The 21,772-nt window shown below is 42.6% G+C and overlaps 1 protein-coding gene across 1 annotated transcript in view; it reads right to left on the bottom strand.

The window, feature by feature from the left end:
- The window catches only part of LOC115092767 (disintegrin and metalloproteinase domain-containing protein 9-like), a gene marked incomplete at its 3' end in the record, with an annotated part of 1,804,538 nt that overhangs the window by 76,403 nt on the left and 1,706,363 nt on the right, over positions 1-21,772 (bottom strand). The window contains exon 17 of the mRNA XM_029604071.1: positions 4,461-4,541. Within this exon, the coding sequence (XP_029459931.1) occupies positions 4,461-4,541 (81 nt within the window). The remainder of the gene's footprint in view (positions 1-4,460; positions 4,542-21,772) is intronic.

Raw genomic sequence — 21,772 nt, 5'->3', positions numbered from 1 at the left:
ATTCACATCCCTAGTTAGTATAGCTGTGTTTAAAAAAGGATTGGATAAGTTCTTGGAGGAGAAGTCCATTACCTGCTATTAGGTTCACTTAGGGGTAGATCTTTAAAAAGTACGCTGGATTTTATAAGATACGCGCGTAGCCGCGCGTATCTTATAAAATCTGGGGTCGTCGCGCGCAAGGGGGTGCACATTTGTGCAACCTGCGCGCGCCGAGCCCAGCGGCGCTGCCTGTTCGGAGCGGCCTCGGAGGGTACTTTCCTTCGCCCTCTCCCCACCTTCCCCTCCCTTCCCCTACCTAACCCACCCCCCCGGCCCTATCTAACCCCCCCCTACCTTTGTTGGCAAAGTTACGCTTGCTGAAAGCAGGCGTAACATTGCGCGCGCCGGCAGCCCCGCTCCGTCCTCCGTTCCCGGGGGCTGGTCCAGAGGACTCGACCACGCCCCCGGGCCCACCCCCAAAACACCGCGGCACGCCCCCGAAACACCATGTTGTTTCGGGAACGCCCCCGGACACGCCCCCTTCCGCCCCTTTTCGAAAGCCCCGAGACTTACGCGCGTCCCGGGGCTTTACGCTCACCGGCGGCCTATGCAAAATAGGCACGCTGGCGCGCGAGGGCCCTGCACGCATAAATCCGGAAGGAAGGATTTACGCGCGCAGGGCTTTTAAAATCCACCTCTTAGAGAATAGCCACTGCCATTAGCAATGGTAACATGGAATGGACTTAGCTTTTGGGTACTTGCCAGGTTCTTATGGCCTGGATTGGCTACTGTTGGAAACAGGATGCTGGGCTTGATGGACCCTTGGTCTGACCCAGTATGGCATTTTCTTATGTTCTTATGTTCTGACTTAAGTGTGCTTCTGCACTTGAGAGAAGAATGCCCACAAATGTTTTCAGAAGGAGATCTAAGATATTTAAGAAGAGTGCAGGAAAGGTATGATAATTGAGTTGTGCTGTGTTCTGATAAGTAATTGGGACATAATTCTAACTATTCTACTGTAGGGAGAGGCTTCTGATAAATTAGGAAGTTAAGAAGGATGATACTTTCTTCAGTCAGGTAGAGGTGATCAATTGTTAAGGAACTGACTTCCATAAATTCAAAGGCTTTACTAGAAGAGCAAGGTCAAACATTTATTAATCTTTGTTCTTCATTATTGCTCATCAATTTTATTTAACATCTAACAGGGTCATTCATCAAAAGGCATTATGGCTTTAACGCCCGTGATAACGCCATAACGCATGCGATAGTAATGGAGCACATAGTGCAAATGTAAATTTTAGAAAGGGATGGGATTAGGGAGGAGTTTGGGCAGGATTAATGAAAATGAAGGGCATTTTTGCACTGTGTGGTAGCATATTTATTTATTTAACGGCTTTTCTATACCGATGTTAGTGGGTACATCATATCGGTTCACATCAAACTGCAGGTAGAAAATTACATCAAACAGGGACTGGGCATTGGAGTGAAGGAGCGTAACAAGAGTAAATATAATATACAGAAAGCAGGGACATCCAACTGAGAGCAAGTTAACATATTAGAAAATGGATATTGAATTGGAGGCATATTAAAAACAATGGATGGGGGGGCTGAGGACCTAATCTGAGAATGCCTGTTTGAAGAGCTATGCAATCGTATGCTTTTAATGCAGGAAATAACTACACCTTTTTCCTTGGTATTAAGCTGTGCAAAATGCCCGAAACAGCCATAACACAATTCTTGATAAGGATTGCACATTGCATTTTGGCCATTTTTGGGCTTGGGGAGTGGAGTGGAGTAGAGCGAGAGCCTCTGTGGAGGCCTTCACAGTATTCAACTATTATATCACTATAGGAGGGCCAGCTAATAACTCAAGGTGAGGTTTTGGTGGTGGTTTAGGATTTTGGGGCCAGTTTTACATGCAGAGTGAGAGTACGAACAGCACAATTCACCTCAGTGAAGATTTGACGTCATTTGGAGTGAGGAAAGTCTCACAAAGATGAGATTTCTACAATGTTCTCTTGCCCTACCTTGATCATTCCCTGGTATATAGTCCATCAAAACTGGCCCCTAAACCCTAAACCACCACCAAAACCTCACCTCCAGTTATTAGCTGGCCCTCCTATACTGATATAAATAGTTGAATACTATGAAGGCCTTATAAAGAATATCTCTCCCTTTCTCTCTCTCTCTGCTACTCCTAAAGTACCTAAACAACAACAAGTATTGCAGGGTGCAAAAACTTTAACGCACCCTGTGATACACTACCTATCTGAAGCAAGTGGTGTGGTAAATAAAAAAATTATCAGAGGCACATCCCTTTTTCTTATTGCAGGCGTTATCCATGCAAAATTATAGCATTTTGATGAATCTTAAGTTCTGAAAAGATTCTTTAGTCAATTTATCCACTATCAGTAAAGAAGTTGTAAACCACATTGCTTCTTAGTGTGGTTATTGCTGTTATATAATATGGAGATTATCAGTTCTGTTTACAGAGACTGGGATAAGGGCTGTGTACTTTGGTTAATGCAAAAGGACCTTGGAGCTATTCTTCTCCCCACGGGGAGCCCTGGACATCGAAATAAAAGGTATCCTTGTAGAATTGTTTGAAGATAGGGACTATTTTATTTCTATATGCCTTTGGGGACAGCGCCAGGGGTCTATCACACCCAGGACTTAAACAGGAATTTTAATAAAATTGTAATACTACAGGATGGCCTCTGTTTGTCTTTATATCCCACTACACTTTCTGAGTTAGTGGTTCTAATATTAAAACATCATATCTAACATTTTCTCTTTACTGGCAAAATATTAGGCTGCATTTGTTTTCTTACTATAAGATTCTTTATCATCAATATAATTTTGTGACAATGAGCATAAAACTCATTATACACGTTACACCAATTTTCAAAACAAATTTATGCACATAAATCCACTTTAGGTAATTTTTAATCAAACCTATCAGCAGAAGTTACACTTGCTAAAATGTACACACAAATTTTCTGTGAAAATTTGCAAGCATGCTTTTTAAAATGAAAAATGTACACAAATAGGGGTAGATTTGAATAGGTGCGCTCATGCGTCCATGTGTGTGAGCTACCCAGCGCGCACACATGGACGCACCAATTTTATAACATGCGTGCCAGCACGTGCATGATATAAAATCGGCGGGCCGGGTGCACATGCGTGCTGGATTTTGTAATCTGTATGCGCATGTGCGCCTGGCGCACGCAAGGGGGGGGGCAGTTTTGCAAAATTTGCGCGGCGACATATTGCGGCCTTCCCCAGTTTCTTCCCAGTCTGCTCCAATTAAGACATGGACTGGGAAGAAACTTCCCTACCCCGTACCCTAACCTCCCTTCCCCTTCCCCTCTCCTCCCCAACCCTTAAATCCAATTTTTTTTAATGTACCTTTGTTGAGCAACTTACTTCAGCAACTTACTTGCATACTTTTTTCTAAATTCAAAAAGTATGCAAGTAAGTCCAAACCCCTCCCTAACTCTGCCCTCACTTGACATATATATATATATATATAAGTTTACCAGCATATCAAGTGGGAATTTTTAGAAAGTTATTTCTGCAGAAGAAATTTGAAAATTATCTTCCCTGCGACCAAAAGTATATTTTATTTTAGTACATTCATAAACAGCTCTTCCAAACACATTAACTGTTGTTAATTTCCTAATCACTACGTTCCTTAAACTTTTTTGCTTCTAGCAGTCTTTGCTTCCAAGTTTACTACCCCTGTTAAATGTAACTTTGTTCTTCCTATTTTTATTTATGGTTCTTGTTACAGTTCCCCCTTTCGATGTAAACCGATCTGATATGGTCCTCAACCATGAAGGTCGGTATAGAAAAGTGCTAAATAAATAAATAAATAAATTATGAAATATAAAATTAGGAAGCAATTTTCATCTGACTTAAATGGACAAATTTCCTACAGCCATCAATAAAATATTATATAAATTATTTATTTCTAACATATATGATTCATGAAATATAACTATTCAAATTCAGGCCACAAAATATAGAGGACAATTTTTAGAGCTTGTCTGAAAGTTGCAGGCCTACAAGCTGATTTTGAAAGGGAAACTCCCTATGGCCTTTCTCTTTAAAATTTACAGACCAACCTGTGGCATAGGAATCTCTTACATGGGTACTTCGCATGTGCAAATTATGCGGGGTTAACTTGTAAAAAGCAGACTCTGAAATTTCAAAATAAAATCCCAGCACTTACTTTTGCTCTTCTGTCCCAGATCCAACCCTGCTCTTAACCCCAACACTGCTTCTTTTACTCATACAAGGAGGAGGGCAGGTTTCAAAGAGTCATTCTCTGCTATAAACATCTGATAATGAGCACAGAATCTCTTTAAAACATCCCCTCCATAATTAGCAGTTATAATCAAGAAGAAACTTTTCAGACAGAACTAACACACTGAACAAAATATGCTGGAGATTTCCTGAAACTTCAGGTTTTAACTTACCCCTCTTCCATTGCACTTTGTTGCCACATCACAATCATAGTCCAAGACTGCATCAAAGACACATTTTCTGTTCACACAAATCTTTAAAATGTACATGTACAAAATAAACACATGGGTAAGTAAATAGAAACAGTAGGCAAACAGATGACAGAGTGAATGCTATGAACTGTCTAGTTTTACTATTCATGTCCTAAGATTTTATAACTTAAAAGCTTTGATAATGCAAATATATTCATGTATCACTCAGTGTTGTAAAATCTTGTCAAAGCATTAATTCACAGAAATAATTTTTATATTCAAGTTAATACACTATACAGTACTAAGCAGTACATTGCGTTATACTGTCAACTGGCTCAAAGTACTATTCCAGGAGTAGGCAAATAAGTCTGGTTTTCAGGATATCCATATGCATGCTATTTTTTTATTTCACAGTTTTATTGTCTGCAATTTGCAGAGCATCAATGCGGATTACAACCAAATACACAAAAAATATACAGAACAATAAAAATACACAATAAAATACATGGATAAAACAAAGAATAACACACATTATTAAAAGCTTCAGAGAACTATTAATGGAGGCATTGCATGCAAATTTACCTCATGCATATGGTGGATATCCTGAAAAGCAGACCTGTTTGTGGCACTCCTTGCCTAGTGTTGCCTATTCCTGTACTATTCTATAGAGGTGTACAGTTTTATTTTTTTGTTTTGTTTGCTTCATTCATTGGTGGATGATTTTTTTTTCATTTCTCTTCATAAGCCATTTATTTTTCATTTTGCATTTAGTGGATGCTATTGGAAGATTGCATGCATTAAAATGTTTTAGAACATACTATTTGTCAGTAGCACACACTAAAATGCTTCTATGTGCACTACTGGCAGTGTGCACAGGGTCGGTGCTAGCACTTTTGTTGCCCTTTGCGAAAAATTGCTGTGCTGACCCCCTCCCATTCCTTTTTTTTTTAACACAAAATTTTTGTTGTTTTCCTCAATAGCCAACACACAATACATCTGATGAAGTGGACTATCCTCGAAAGCTCGTGCTTTAATAAATTGCTTAGTCTATAAGGTGCCATCCAACTCCTGTCATTTCAGCACACAATAAAAACTGTCAGTCTTACGCTCTGTCCCAGTCCCCCTTCTGCTGCCAAAAAAAAGCCCTGCTCCCTCTGACAATCAAAACTATGAAAATTAATACACTCCCTCAAGCCATCCACAGGTCCAAAATTTTTAAATTTGAAGGAATGATCCCAAGGTACTCCTTCCCCACCAAACAATACATAAAATTGATGCCGGCTGGGCCCTGTAGCCGGTACCAGTTTGTAGTACAGAAAAACATGTGCTGGTGTGGCGCCAATTAAAATCCTGCAAAAAAAGATCTTGGAACCATATAGTACTATTATAATGCACATTAGATGTGGGTTTGGCCCTTGGATAGTCAACAGTATAGTAAAAATCCCATACCAAAACAGTACTGCAAGCACTTAAACAGAAACAACCCTACCTATGAAAATGCAAATATCACACCAGGCTCTAACACTTTCTATTAAGAAAGCAGAACAAATCAGTCTGCTCTAAATTCCTACATAGAAACTATACATACTAGAAAAAATACCTCACCTGCTTACACATGCAGAACACTGACAGAACCTGACCAAATAGAGAATAAAGAGCCCATAAAATATAAATAGAAATGTGTAGACAGAAAGTGAATTGGAAACTCCAATAAGCTAGACTCTGTATATTATGAATGGAAAAACTGAAGTATCACCAGTCCTCATAAATCAAACAATAAAATCAAGAAATATAAATGAATCATAATAAGCCATACTAATAAAAAGAATTTTGCCAAAAAGATGACAAATAGAATAGCATCAAATAATTAAGAAACCATATAAAAAGTTTTAAAAATTTCCAAACAGCAATAAAATATTTCAAGATAACAGACACATCAAACACCAAAAAATTTAAAAAAGGGAAAAAATACCTCACTTCCCATACCTGAAAACTTTTGATTTCCAGTCACCTTGAGCTTGTCCTGGATTAGTGGGAGTGGCAACGATTTTTTACTCCTCCCCCCCCCCCAAGGCAGGCTCCCATTCACACACAAACTCACCCTCCCATCTCAGATAGGCTCCCATTCACAACCAACTAACCTACCCCTCCACCCATCCCAGGTACGCTCTCATTCACGACCAGACTCCCCCCTCCCCTATCCCTGACAAGCTCCCATTAACAAGCCCTCATTCCAGGCAGGCTTTCATTCACACACAACCTCTATGCAGGCAGGATCCACAGGTCTCTCCTGCTGCTGCTGCCACGTGATGCCTCGTTTCTTGGGAGAGAGCAGAATTAGCTGGTCACAGAGCTGTAAGCATTCTTACTGTGGCTCCTCCACATGTGTTGGCCAGCCAGTGGTACTCAACAGCGCTAACACTTCCTGTATGCTCATCTTGTGCATCATGAGATGACGATACAGGAAGTAGTAGCACCGCGATTGAGTACCGGGGGGGCTGGCCATCACAAGAGGAGGAATCGCAGAACAAGCTCCCTGTTTTCTTCTGCTGCTGCCAATGGTGACTGTTTGGGCCTCTTTATTCTTCCACTACCGGTGGGATGGGATCCACCAGCAGCTACATAGGCCTTTCACTGATCCCTTTCCTGGGCCTCCTTCCATCACAGCCGCTGCTCTACTGGGTGTGCCACCCCATGCAATTGCACAGTTGGCACACCCGGTCGTGCCAGGCCTGAGTGTGCATTAAGAGCAAAATCCATGCTACATTTTTTAAAAAGCACCCTGGTCCCTTCCTCAGCCTTTTAACCCATCTGTGGGTCTTCACAGAGCAGGAGCAATCCCAAGTCACTTCTGCCCCACAGGTGTCAATCAGAAATGATCTCAGCCTTAGGCCAGCCAACACCATTTCATAATTTGGAGTGACTGTGGCTCACTTCTGCCCAATGGGGGAGGGGAAAATGGGACAGCTAGGCAAACATGAAAGATGGCAAGGGAAAGCTGGGATGGGGTAATGGAGAAGTAAGATAGGAGTGGAAGATTGAAAGCTGAAGGAAAAACACATGAGATGCAAAAGGAGAAATGTAAAGTGCTGATAAATGAAAGAAAGTAAGAGAAGAGAAATATGGATAGAAATCATGGGTAAGAGAAACAATTAGAAAACAGGGAAAAGCCAGGAAAATAAAAACAATGAGACAAGAGAGGGCAGTATAATTTTGGGGAAAATATAACATTTTTTTTACTATTTTTTATTGAAATATCTTATTATATGTGTAGAGCCCCATTGAGATCTCTGTGAATGAGTTTTGCCTAGTGTAGAGGAATGGACCTTTTGGCCACAGCAGCCCCACTGGATGCTGTTGCAATAGTTGATTCCTGCCTGCCTATTAATAGGTGATCTCCTAATTTTAGTGTGGATTTTTGATTTGAGAGTTGATGGAGATGGAACTGATAATTATGGTTCCTTGTTCTTATTCAGTATTGTCTCAATATCTTTGCTGAGTAGTCTAGGAAACAAAGAGATCGATTTGCTTACCCACACCCAGTGGTTAGTGAAGAGGGTCTCCTTGATTTTTTAGTGTTTTGTCTATCTATAAATTTTGGTCTGGGAGGAAGTTTTTTGTCCATTCTTCCTGCCAAAAGAGAGAAGTGGGAAGAAGAAGACTTTCTCCTGTTTGCAGATATTTAGGGTTTCATATGACAGAGATCCCTGTGCCATCTAAGAGAATTTTGGACGAGAAGGAGTGGATGCTATTTGGAATCCAGAGCTGGAAGAGAGAAGATAAACCAAACACTCCATATAGTGTGCTGTGGTGATCAAAAAAACAAACAGAATTGATAGGAATTATTAGAAAGGGAATGGAAAATAAAACGGAGGATATCATAATGCCTCTGTATTGCTCCATGATGAGACTGCACCTTGAATACTGTGTGCACTTCTGGTTGCCACATCTCAAAAAAGATATAGTTGCACTGGAGAAAGTGCAAGGAAGGGCGACCAAAATGATAAAGGGCATGGAACAGCTCCCCTATGAGGAAAGGCTAAAGACGTTAGGGCTGTTCAGTTTGGAGAAGAGACAATTGAGGGGGGATATGATAGAAGTCTACAAAATCATGAAAGGACTTGAACAAGTTAATGTAAATCAGTTATTTACTCTCTTAGATAATAGAAGGACCAGGGGGGATTCCATGAAGTTAGCAATAGCTCATTTAAAACAAATCGAAGAAAATTCTTTTTCACTCAGCACATAGTTAAACTCTGGAATTCATTGCCAGGTGATGTGATTTTAGCTGTTAATGTTACTGGGTTTAAAAAAGGTTTGGATAAGTTCTTGGAGGTTAAATCCATGAACTCCTATTATGGTAATTCTTTGTCACTTACAATGACTCTAATACAGTAAAGGAAATATCTGTCGGGAGATATCAGAGTGTACAATGTTTTGCTCACACCCTGAACCTTGCAGTGAAGGAGGCCCAGGGGCTAGAGTCCAGGGATGCAGAGCATGTATACATGCATAGTTTACTGGAAAAGTTTAGAAAAATAGCTGGACACTTCCACCAAAGTGTGAAGGCAGGGGACATTCTCTGTGGAAAGTAGGAGGAATTAGAGATGCCTCACAAGTGTCTCATTCAGGATGTGGACACCTGTTGGAATTCTACCTACATTAAGCTGCAGAGGCTAGTGGAGCAGCAGACACCCCTGCATGATCTGTCTTGGGAAAAGGAGATAAGTGTGCAGGTTTCCCTAGGACATCATGATTGCTCAGTGATGAGATAACTTGTGAAACTCCTGAAACCCTTTCAGGATGGCACAGAGAAGCTGAATACCACAAGAAACATCTTGGGAGATACCATTCCTATAGTAAGCATCCTGTTAGAAACATTGGAGGACATTCAACAGCAAGAGGGAATGAGAACTGAGATGCTGTGCTTTTTGGGATTCTTGAAAAAACAGGTGACAGGGCAGACTAACTAGAGGAATGGAATTTTTGAGCTCCCCATTTCTTGATATGCCTCATACTAAGCTGAAGGCTAGGATTAGGGAGATGATCCCAGTCACTCCCTGGTCTAACCCCTCTCAACCTACAGTTGAGGGGTTCTTCACTCCAGCATCTGAGATAACACCGGAGGCGTCCTTGGTGGTTCAAGCCATGGAGTGGGTGGTTCGAGCCATGGAGCGAGCAGCTCTTTTGCTGGACCTTGATGTCAATCTCAGCCCCGGTGCTCCGTCGACCTCTGTCTCTCCCTTTTCGGATGGCTACTTTGGAGGTGTCCTCACCACCATGTGGATTACAATTTCCTAGATCATCGGTTTCTGGAGATGATTCCTCTGTCGAATCTGCAGTCTGTTTGGGTGGTGTGCCAGAGGCTCTCAGCATCCTCAGAGCAATTTTGAGTGTCCATGGGTGAAGAAGATCTTATAGTTAGGCCTCGGACCCTGACCTTGACACTGGAGAAGAATGGGAAAGATCTATGAGAGGCTCAAGTTTCGCAGAATGGTCAAGGTATTTCTTAATTCATCCCTCTTTGCCAAGACCTTCTGTGATCACCTTGAACCTAGTTTGGTCTGCATTAATGGTTCTTCAGGAATCTATTTCTATGTTAGTCAATGCTACCTCTACATTTTCCTCTTGTATCCAAGTTATTGAAACTGAGTTGGGCTCTCACTCTCAAAAAATTGAAGACTTGGGAAAACAAATTATATCCATACAACAAGTCCAAGAGAACTGACATATCTCAACTAAGGAAGTTGGAAAATATTGAAAGTTCCCTTTGCTATTTGAATCTCAGAATTTTGAATTTTCCTCAATCAAATTTAATTTCAGCTATTGATATGTTTAAAAAATACACATTAGAAGTTCTCAAAATACCTGTAGAAGCTACACCTACCACAGTTAAAGCCTAATTGATAATGTCTACAGAAGTCAATACATCTGGTCAATTTCAAGATTTGGATTCTATCTTGATTCAATTACTGGAATCATCAACAGAAGCGGTTATTTCTCAATGTGGGACTTTTATTTCCTTTGTTTATTCTCAAGATAGAGATTTTGTTCTCAGAGCTTTTTTTTTCAACTCAGATTGTCTTCCTTTTATGACCATCAAGTCTGGATTTACCCTGATATTACTCGCAGTACTCAAGAACATCGTAAAAAATTTCTTAGTATGTGTTATGAGACCGTGGCATTAGGTGTGATGTTTATTCTTAGATATCCTTGAAAATGCTTAATTTCTCATCTAGGATCTAGATTTGTTTATTTTGTTCCCGCTCATTTGCATCTTTACCTTGATGCATATACCCAAGCTACTTTTGCTTTGTATAATTTCATCAGGATGTGTATATTACTCAGCGCTTGTCTTTCCTTTACCTTCTTATTTCCATGTTATATTGTATTACCCTAGTATATCACTCCTTTTTTTCTTCTTGACTCTTCCTATTTCATATTACTTGCTGTGAGACTTAGTTTATTATTATATTATTTGATATACCTTGTTTCTTTATTTTAATATAATTTTCACTAATTTCATATAGTTGTAAACTTTATCTCATGCTATTTCCTACAAGTTTTATACTTGTTTAATAAAATTTCAATAAATATTAAAAAAAATAGAAGCCGGTGACAGAGGTATTAGGATCTCTGAACACAAACCCCACATACATGCTCACTCACTACATTATCTGATCCACATGTAAAAGGGAGAGTCTCACTGCAGCCCAAAAATCTGACACATATGAAGAGCATGCTGACAGAGCAGGTCTGTCAATTAGAGCACCAGGGGTTGAGACAGAGAAGGGATATAGCACAGCAGGAAATACCATTATTGCTCAGGTCAAACAGTAGTGCAAGTCAGAGCAGCACTTTTTCTTCACATCTAGCACTCCCTCCTCCACAGTAAAACTGAAACATTCCTCGCTTGTCTCCCAAGCAATAGCAAAAGCAGCTGGAAAGAAAGACACATATCAGATACAGGCAAACACGACATCTCAAATCTCCCTTACATGCTATCTCTCAGGGACCATCGAGGACATGTGCTAGCATATGGGTCCCAGAAGTCCAGCGTCTTAGCCAAACCTTGCAAGAGTAGCTCAGCACTATCTCTGTTGCCCACCAAGGAATGTCACCAGCGAAAGAGTGTTTTCAATGACAGGGGACATCAGCAGCTCTCATCACTCTAGACTGTCATCACACTTGGAAAAACTAGTGCTTCTGAAAATTAATCTGCCTTTGCTTGGGTTTCCATATTTGCCATGAAACTGGCAAGATGAATAATAGAAATTTGAAGGTCCTGAGGCTGCTCTGCCTGTTTGCCTGTTGTGCCTTAAATACCTAACAACGGGGCCTGCATCCAGCAACATCCAGTGTCTGACTGACTGTATCTGCCTGCTGTGTCCCCATCCCTACCAGTTGGGCCACACTTCAACAAATACACTACTGCTGCCTCCCAAAGGATTCGCACTCACAAAGCGGGGAGTAGCTGGCTTGTTACGGCGGTTACTACCCCAAACCAAATGTGCCTGATACTTCACTTTCGATGCATATCCAGCATGGTTCTCTGCTTCAACGGCAGGGGAGAAGACTGATACATCATGCATTTCCAGCATAGCTCTCTGCTTCAATGGCAGGGGAGAAAAAAAACAACTGATACTTCACGCATATCCAGCATAGCTCCCTGCTTCAACGGCAGGGGAGAAGAAAAACAACCAATAAGGGCTGTATAACATAGTCTGGGTAAAACAAGCATGGGTGTAGCTTGCTTATTGCGGTGGTTACTACCCCTACTACCCCTGACTAATCAGGCTGGATGTTTCACTTGGATGCAGCTCCATCACTGCTCTCTGCGTTGGTTGTGGGGGTGGAAGGGAAATAGAACCAGGAGCTAAGAGAAACAGATAAGTATGAGAGAAAAAATGTGTGAAGCTTGCTGGGCAGACTGGATGGGCCGTTTGGTCTTCTTCTGCCGTCATTTCTATGTTTCTATGTTTCAAACCCGAGAAGCCATTCCGAGGGCCACGACACACCAATATATAGTCCTGCTTTTTACCCCAACACTGCTAATTGGGCTGCACACATCTTGCTTCTTCCTGCTATGTCTTCAAAAACACCACTAGGACCAATATGCACTAACACCTTCTGCCTGTCTTGTCTTGTTTACCATCACTGAGGCTAACATGCACTGACAATTTCTGCCTGCCTTGCCCTCTTTTCAATCACTGGGGCTAACATGCACTAATCCTTCTGCCTGCCTTTCCCTATATACATTCACTGGGGCTAATATGCACTGACAGTTTTTGCCTGCCTTGTACTATCACTGGAGTCTGACTAATTCTTCTACCTGCTGACATGTCCCCATCAACAATACTGGGGCGTCAGTCCTCCTGCTTCCTCCTAACACATCCCCATAGAAAAAATTGGGGCCTGTCGCATCCTGCTGCCTCTTGACTTGTCCCCATCAATAATATTGAGGTGTGTCACATCCATTTGCCTCCTGACCTGTCCCCATCAACAATACAAGGGCCTATCACACACTGCTTCTGTCTTGTCCCCATCAAAAAAACTAGGGCCTGTCACATCATGCTACCTCCTGACTTGTCCCCATCAATAATATTGAGGTGTGTCACATCCATCTGCCTCCTGACCTGTCCTCATCAACAATACACTGCTTCTTTCTGTCTCGTCCCCATCAAGAAAACTAGGGCCTGTCACATCATGCTACCTCCTGACTTGTCTCCATCAACAAAAATGGGGTTTGTTACACCCTGCTGTCTCCTGACTTAACCCCATCAACAATACTGAGGCCTGTCACATACTATTGCCTCCTGACTTGTCCCATTCATCCAAACTGGGATCTGATTCAGCTTACTTCCTCTGGTCATGTCCTCATGAACAAATCTAAGGCCTATCACATCCAGTTGCCTCCTGACTTATCCCGATCAACAAAAGTGGTGTGACGTTTGGCTGTCCCTGTCAACTGCCGCACTCTCCGCCTCAGCCAGGCTGCCCCTTGCAGGCTGATGAGGACTAGTGCCTCTGATGCAGCAGGATGCCACCAGTATTTCAATACAGCAGGACGGCCCTAGCACCTCCCGCAGAAGGATGCTGCCGGCTCCTCCACCCACACTCCTCCTTACTTATGCGCTTGCCTGACATCATCTTATTTAAAGGGCCAATGGTCGGAAAGTCCTGATAACACCTAATGATGACATCACATGCTCAGGCCTATAAAAGGCCTTTGCTGACTCTCTTTCACCACCTCAGCAACAGGACCAACTATGCTGCGTAGGCGTGTTGCTTCTCAGTGTCTTCTCTGCTTCTCTTCAGTTCCAATGTGCTAGTCTTCTTCCACATTGCCTTCTTACTCTTCTCCTTCCCCTCCTGCTCTGCTTATCCATACCTACTCCTTCCTTTTGGATGGATATCTGGTTTGATCTTGACCTGGACCTTGGATATGATTGACTGCTGCCTTTCTCTAACTATTGCTTGGACCTTGGAAACAACTGACTACCGCCTGCCTCTGATATGCCTGGATCTTAGATATATCTGACTACCACATGTCTATCACCTAACTTGCTATAGATTTTTACTTCCATCAGCATAGATCTCACCTAAGTCCTGCCAGCTCCAGCAACCAAAGGCTCAGCCCATGAAGAACGGGGCTGATATAGGTGTGAAGGTCCTGATGGGTTTCTGCTTTGCCTAGGTCCACCTGTTGATGGTGGAACCTGCAGGGCTTTTCTCTGAAGTAGAGCTATCCTGACTCGGCCCAAGGGTCCAATACTACAACAAGTGGGGCTTGACACACCTGCTGACTCCTGACGTCCCAATCAACAATACTGGGGCCTGTCAAACCCTACTGCATCATTTATTTATTTTATTCTATTTAAGATCTTATATTCAGTGACCTCCAGATATCTGTTTGGTGTGGATTATATAAAAACATTCATAAAAATAACACATAATAAAATCATTTTCTTCTTAACAGAAATTGCAATACAATAATACAATAATTGTTTAAAATACCCATTCAAATAAATGCCTCCTGGAATAGCATCGCCTTCACCATTTTCCTGAAACATTTAAAGTCCTGTTATTGTTTGAGCATAACAGGAAGCATGTTCCACTCTGATACAGCCACAGAGGAGAATACACGTTTCCTGGAATCAACCAACCTGCATTTCTTCACCATATTGGTTGCTAAAAGTAGAACATCCTGTGATTGTAAAACATGATCATGAATATTCCACTTAACTTGATTTTTAAGGATGCACAAGGAAGTGAACCTAATTAGTTTGAAATCAATAATTATTGTTCTAAATCTGCACCTCCATTTACTGGAAGCCAGTGCAGGTTTTTAAAAATAGGTGTTATTTGATCTCTTCATGACTGCCCTGAAATTACTCGGGCGGACTCGTTTTGTATTAACTGTAAAACATGTGTCAGCTTATCCAGAAGGCCCACATAAAGAGAGGCACAATAGTCTAAATGAGAAAGCACAAGACTTTGAACCTCCATCCTAAAAAATGAAGTTGGAAGTAACATTTTTATGGGTGAACTATAAAAAGCTGTGTTAGCCACAAAGCAATTTGCTGCTTTAGAGATACCTCAGCATCTAGAAAAATGCCCAATACTTTAATTTCTGATTGAATTGGAATAATTAAGGAATCTGGGATTCTTGCCTCCTTTAACCTTGTAAAGTCAAACTCCTTGCCTATCCCAAGAATCTGGGTTTTCTTCATGTTAAGGGTTAATCAATGATCAAGAAACCATTGCTGAAGGAGGCTAAAAATCTCTTGTAGTCTAGTTTCAGGGATATGCCTAGCTAGATTACATGGAAGAAAAAAATGAACGTCATCAGCATATATAAAATATGTAATATTAAGTGATTGGAATATTTCTCCTAATGGGGCCAAATAGATATTAAATAAAGCAAAATTGCTTACCTTGTAATAGGTGGTATCCCAGGACAGCAGGATGTAGTCCTCACATATGGGTGACATCATTGATGGAGCCCTATTGTGGAAAATATTCTGTCAAAGTTTCTAGAAACTTTTGACTGGCCCTGTGAGGCCACTGAGTATGCCCAGCATGCCATGATGTTCTCTGCCACAGGGGTCTCTCTTCAGTCTCATATGTAGCAATAAGCTTTAGCAAAAATAAAATAATAAAACGTATCGGACCCAACTCCGCGGGGTGGCGGGTGGGTTTCGTGAGGACTACATCCTGCTGTCCTGGGATAACAACTATTACAAGGTAAGCAATTTTGCTTTATCCCAGGACAAGCAGGATGCTAGTCCTCACATATGGGTGATTAGCAAGCTAGAGGCTGAGTCATTTTGTAGTGAAGCAACAGTTAAGTATTGTTGTTGAAATGAGGCAGCCGAAGATCACAGTAGATTGGATGTAGAAGGAGTTGGGATTAAACTGGAAACAAGTTCTTTAAGACAGATTATCTGTAAACTGACTCTTGTCGTCCTTGTTTGTCCAAACAGTAATGAGCTACAAAGTTGTGAAGAGAACTCCATGTTGCTGCTTTACATATGTCAAGAATTGGCACTGAACGATAGTGTGCTATTGAGGTTGACATTGCTCTCACTGAATGCATCTTACTCGCTCTTGGAGAGGAAGGCCTGCTTTTTCATAGCAAAACAGTATACAATCTGCTAGCCAATTGGATAGAGTATGTTTACCCACTGCTTTTCCTGGTTTGTTTGGATCATAAAATACAAAGAGTTGAGTGGATTTCCTGTGGACTACAGTGCGATCTTAGTAAAATGCTAGCGCACGCTTACAGTCCAAGGTATGTAAGGCCCGTTCTCCTTGGTGAGAATGAGGCCTTGGAAAGAATGTGGGCAAAACTATGGATTGGTTCAAATGGAATTCCGTAACAACTTTGGGAAGGAATTTTGGATGTGTACAGAGAATCACTCTGTCATGTACGAATTTGGTATAGGGTGAGTACGTGACAAGTGCTTGTAACTCACTAACCCTTCTGGCCGACGTAATGGCTATAAGGAAGATAGTCTTCCATGTGAGAAATTTAAGATTACAGGAATTCATGGGTTCAAAAGGAGAACGCACGAGTCTTGTTAAAACCAAATTCAGGTCCCATTCTGTGACAGGTGGCCGAATTGGTGGTTTAAGGTGAATTAAACCTCTCATAAATCCACTGACAAGAGGATGTATAGGTATTGGTGCATCTCCCATCTTGTTATGGTAAGCTGAGCTTGCACTTAAATGTACTCTTACAGATGATATCTGGAGACCAGAATCTGAAAGATGGCATAAGTAGTCTACTAGAGAAGTTATGGGGCAAGAGAAAGGGTCAATACTCTTTTGTATGTATCACTCTGTAAACCTTTTCCATTTTGAAGAATAATTCTTTCGTGTTGAAGGTTTATGTGAAGCTATAAGCACTTGAGATACATTGGTTGAAAGATTGAGTGCTTGTAAAAATCAAGCTTTCAACATCCATGCTGTCAGGGATAGGGATTGAAGGTTGGGATGGTGCAACCGACCCTGATCCTGAGTTATGAGAATGGGAGCTACACCCTGGCGAATTGGTTCTCTGATCGAGAGGTCTAGAAGTGTGGGAAACCACACTTGTCGAGGCCAATATGGGGCTATGAGTATCATGGACCCCTTGTCCTGTTGTAGCTTCACTAGAGGTTTGGTTATGAGTGGTATTGGAGGATACGCGTATAGAAGGCCTGAGTTCCAAGGGCGAGCAAAGGCATCCTTGGCTAGTTGGTGATTCTGTCTGCGCAGAGTGCAGAATTTGTCCACTTTGTGATTCAGGCGTGACGCAAAGAGGTCTATTGTTGGTTTTCCCCAACGTTGAAATATCCTGGTCGCTACTAAGGGATCCAGGGACTATTCGTGTGGTTGGAACTAACGACTGAGTCGATCTGCCACTACGTTGTGAATGCCTGCCAGATAAGTGGCCCGCAGAAACATTCAGTGTGTCAGGGCCCAGTCTCAAATCTGTGCAGCTTCTTCACAAAGGAGATACGAGCCCGTACCTCCCTGTTTGTTGATGTACCACATGGCTACTGTGTTGTCCGTTTGGATCAGATCAGTCGGTTGCAGCGTATAACGTATAGCTCGAAGTTCTAGGAAATTGATTTGAAATGTTGCTTCGAGCTTTGTCCAAGTACCCTGAGTTTGGAGATTGTTTATGTGAGCTCCCCAACCCAAGGTGGATGCATCTGTAGTTAAAGTTATCTGTGAGACTGGTTGTTGGAAGGGTAGGCCCTTGCGCAAGTTGTCCCTGTTCGCCTACCAAAGTAGAGATGAACGTAGCTGGTGGGTTACTTCAATTGGAGAGGACAGTGGTTGAATGGCTTGGATCCATTGTGATCTTAAAGTCCATTGAGTTACCCTCATGGCTAACCTTGCCATAGGAGTGACATGAATTCTGGAGGCCATGTGGCCTAGTGAGGTTAGAAACTGATGAGCTGTTGCTTGTTTCTTTGAGTGAAGTGAGTTTGCCAATAGGGAAAATGTGTCTGCCCGATCCTCGGGTAGAAAGGCTTTTGAGAAGATGGTGTTCAATTCTGATCTTATGAATTGGAGCAGGTGAGACGGAATGAGATGGGAGTTTTGATAATTGATGAGAAAACCCATGGAGTGAAGTAGAATAATTGTTCGACTGAGAGAAGCCAGAACTCCTTGTTGAGATTGACTTCTGATGAGCCAGTCATCTAAATAGGGAAAGACATGGATACTTTCCTTGTGCAAGTGTGCTGCTATTACTGCAAGACATTTGGTGAATACTCTGGGAGCAGAGGCAAGTCCGAATGGTAGTACTCTGTACTGGAAATGTTGATGACCCACCATGAAGCACAGATACTTGCGATGAGGAGGGAATATTGGAATGTGAGTGAAAGCGTCTTGAAGATCCAGAGAACAAAGCCAATCTCCTGTTTGAAGAAGTGGAAGCATGGTGTTTAGAGAAACCATCCTGAACTTTTCTTTCTTCAGAAATTAGTTGAGATTTCTGAGGTCTAGGATGGGATGTAGGCCTCCGGTTTTCTTTGGAATGAGGAAATAGCGGGAATAGAATCCTCTGCCCTGCTGAGTCCGGGGCACCTGCTCTATGGCCCTGGCTCTCAGAAGGGTGGATAATTCTACTTGTAATTGGATTATGTGATTTTCGCTTAGAAGAGGAGGTCTCGGGGGAGAATCTTTTGGAGTTGAGAGGAAATTGAGTTGGTAACCTCGAGATATTATTGCAAGTACCCATTGGTCTGTTATTATTTGTAGCCAATGGTTATAGAAGGAGGATACTCAGCCTCCTACCGGTAGATCTGGTTGAGGATTGAAGAGATGACTTTGGTCTCTGGAAAAAGCCTCAAAAGCCTGCAGCCAGTCCCGTCTGCGGCGGAGGTTGAGGCCTAACCGCCCTAGGTTGTCTGGGCTCTTTGCTGTGGCCTACTAGATCTGGCCCTTGATGCTGGAGGGTAATAAAGCCTCTGTCGATAGAAGGGCCATCTAGATTCTTTTCTTGGAGACAGTCGAGATGACTGGGTAGCAGAATCCTGTGGAACTAACGATAGTGGGCACTAGAGATGTGAATCGTGTCCTCGATCGTCTTAACGATCGATTTCGGCTGGGAGGGGGAGGGAATTGTATTGTTGCCGTTTGGGTTTTAAAAATATCGTGAAAAATCGTTAAAATCGTGAGCCAACCCCCTAAAACCCACCCCCGACCCTTTAAATTAAATCCCCCACCCTCCCGAACCCCCCCAAATGCTTTAAATTACCTGGGGATCCAGCGGTGGTCCAGAACGGCGGCGGTCCGGAACGGCCCCCTCAATTGAATCCTTTTGTCTTCAGCCGGCGCCATTTTGCAAAATGGCCGCTGCAAAATGGCGGCGGCCATAGACAAAAACGATTCGACGCAGGAGGTCGTTCCGGACCCCCGCTGGACTTTTGGCAAGTCTTGTGGGGGTCAGGAGGCCCCCCCAAGCTGGCCAAAAGTTTCTGGGAGTCCAGCGGGGTTCAGGAAGCGATTTCTTGCCGCGAATCGTTTTCCGTACGGAAAATGGCGCCGGCCATACGCGTATGGCGTCTATGGCCGTCGCCATTTTGCGGCGGCCATTTTGCAAAATGGCGCCGGCTGAAGACAAAAGGATTCAATTGAGGGGGCCGTTCCGGACTGCCGCCGTTCTGGACCACCGCTGGATCCCCAGGTAATTTAAAGCATTTGGGGGGGGTTCGAGAGGGTGGGGGTTTTAATTTAAAGGGTCGGGGGTGGGTTTTAGGGGGTTTTAGTGTGCCGGTTTTCCTGCCCTCCCCCTTCCCCCGATTTATGATTTTTTAACGATAAATCGGGGGAATTGGTATTGTATCGTGGCCCTAACGATTTTTGATGATTTAAAATATATCGGACGATATTTTAAATCGTCAAAAAACGATTCACATCCCTAGTGGGCACAGGGTTTCTGTGTGTTCTTTTAATTGTGCTACAGCATCTTGCACTTTAGAACCAAAAAGGTTGTCACCAATACATGGTAAGTCAACTAACTTTTTCTGGACCTCAGGCCTGAGGTCTGAGGCTTTACTATATTAGAGTCATTGTAAGAGACAAAAAATTACCATAATAGCAGTTCATGGATTTAACCTCCAAGAACTCTTTTAAACCCAGTAACATTAACGGCTAAAATCACATCACCTGACAATGAATTCCAGAGTTTAACTATGTGCTGAGTGAAAAAGAATCGATGATGTTGGCGATGGATGGTCCCCCGATCCTTCCGGACGTCGCTTTTTCAAAATTATACACTTTGAGACTCCAGCCAGAGATGATTTAGTCGATGTCGAGGGAGACGGCAGAAATTGTAGATGGAATAAATGCTCCATCTTTTCTTGGCGGGCCTTTCTTCCCTTCGCGGTCATTTCTGCGCATTTGGGGCAGGTTGTACGTCGTGTTTTCCCCTAAACAAAGCACATTAAGGTGTGGGTCTGTAATGGACATTGTCCGATTACAGATGGGACATTTTTTAAATCCCGTGGCCATTTTAACGTCGACAGCCATTGATGAATGAGAAGAAAACGTGAGAGGAAAAAATTTTACTCAGAGAGTAAAAATGAGACAAAGATTTACTCACTAGCCGGTGGAAACCTGAGAGATCCCGATGTGGGAGAGAATGAATGTGAAATGTGACTTTTAGTCAGACAAAAAAGTGTGAGGAAAACTCACAAAGGCTCCTGCTCTGCGATGCCTACAACAGCGTGGAAAAATGAAGACTGAAGAGAGACCCCTGTGGCCAAGAATATCATGGCATGCTGGGCATGCTCAGTGGCCTCACAGGGCCAGTCAAAAGTTTCTAGAAACTTTGACAGAAAGTTTTCCGCAATAGGGCTCCATCAATGATGTCACTCATATGTGAGGACTAGCATCCTGCTTGTCCTGGGATAATGCTGATGACAGGGCTGATCCCTGAGGGACACCCCACTTCAAAGTCCTCCATGTGAAACAAATAGATCCAATTTGAACTCTCTGTGTTTTATTACAGGCCGATTCAGTAAAAGTAACGGGAGAGCGGGCGAGCACCCGCTCTCCCGGCGTGTGCACAGACCACTCTCCTGTGCGAGTGATTCAGTATTTAAATGAGGGCCCGCGGTAAAAAGAGGCGCCAGGGACACTAGCGCATCCCTAGCGCCTCTTTTTTGACAAGAGCGCCGGCTGTCAGCAAGTTTGACAGCCGACGCTTAATTTTGTTGGTTTTCAAATCCACTGACAGCCACGGCTTCGGAAACGGATGCTGGCAAAATTGAGCGTCCGGTTTTCAAGCCGCGGGCCGATTTTACATTTTTTATTCTTTTAATTTTTAATTATTTTTAACTTTTGGGACCTCCGACTTAATATCGCCATAATATTAAGTCGGAGGGTGTACAGAAAAGCTTTTCTGTACACTTTCCCATTGCAGAGAGTAATTAACGCATCCCTTTGGGTAGGCACTAATTTTGTGAAAGTAAAATGTGCAGCTTGGCTGCACATTTTACTTACTGAATCGCATGGGAATAACTAATAGTGCCATCAAAATGCATTTGCATGTTGCGGGCGCTATTAGTTTCAGGGGGGGGGGGGGGTTTGGATGCGTGTTTTCGACCCCTTACTGAATAAGGGGTAAAGCTAGCATGTCAAAAACGCACGTCCAAACGCGTATCGGCCTGCTAGTAAGAAAAGAGCAAAACCAATTCAAAATGGTACCTCCAACCCCCTTTCGGGACAATGACCCTAATAAAATATCATGATATAAAGAATCAAAAGCCAATGAAAGGTCTAAATGGATC

The sequence above is a fragment of the Rhinatrema bivittatum genome, chromosome 5 (genome assembly GCF_901001135.1).
Source record: "Rhinatrema bivittatum chromosome 5, aRhiBiv1.1, whole genome shotgun sequence".
NCBI lineage: Eukaryota > Metazoa > Chordata > Amphibia > Gymnophiona > Rhinatrematidae > Rhinatrema > Rhinatrema bivittatum.
The sequence above is the reverse complement of the archived record's forward strand: the minus strand, read 5'-3'. Positions and strand labels throughout refer to the sequence as shown.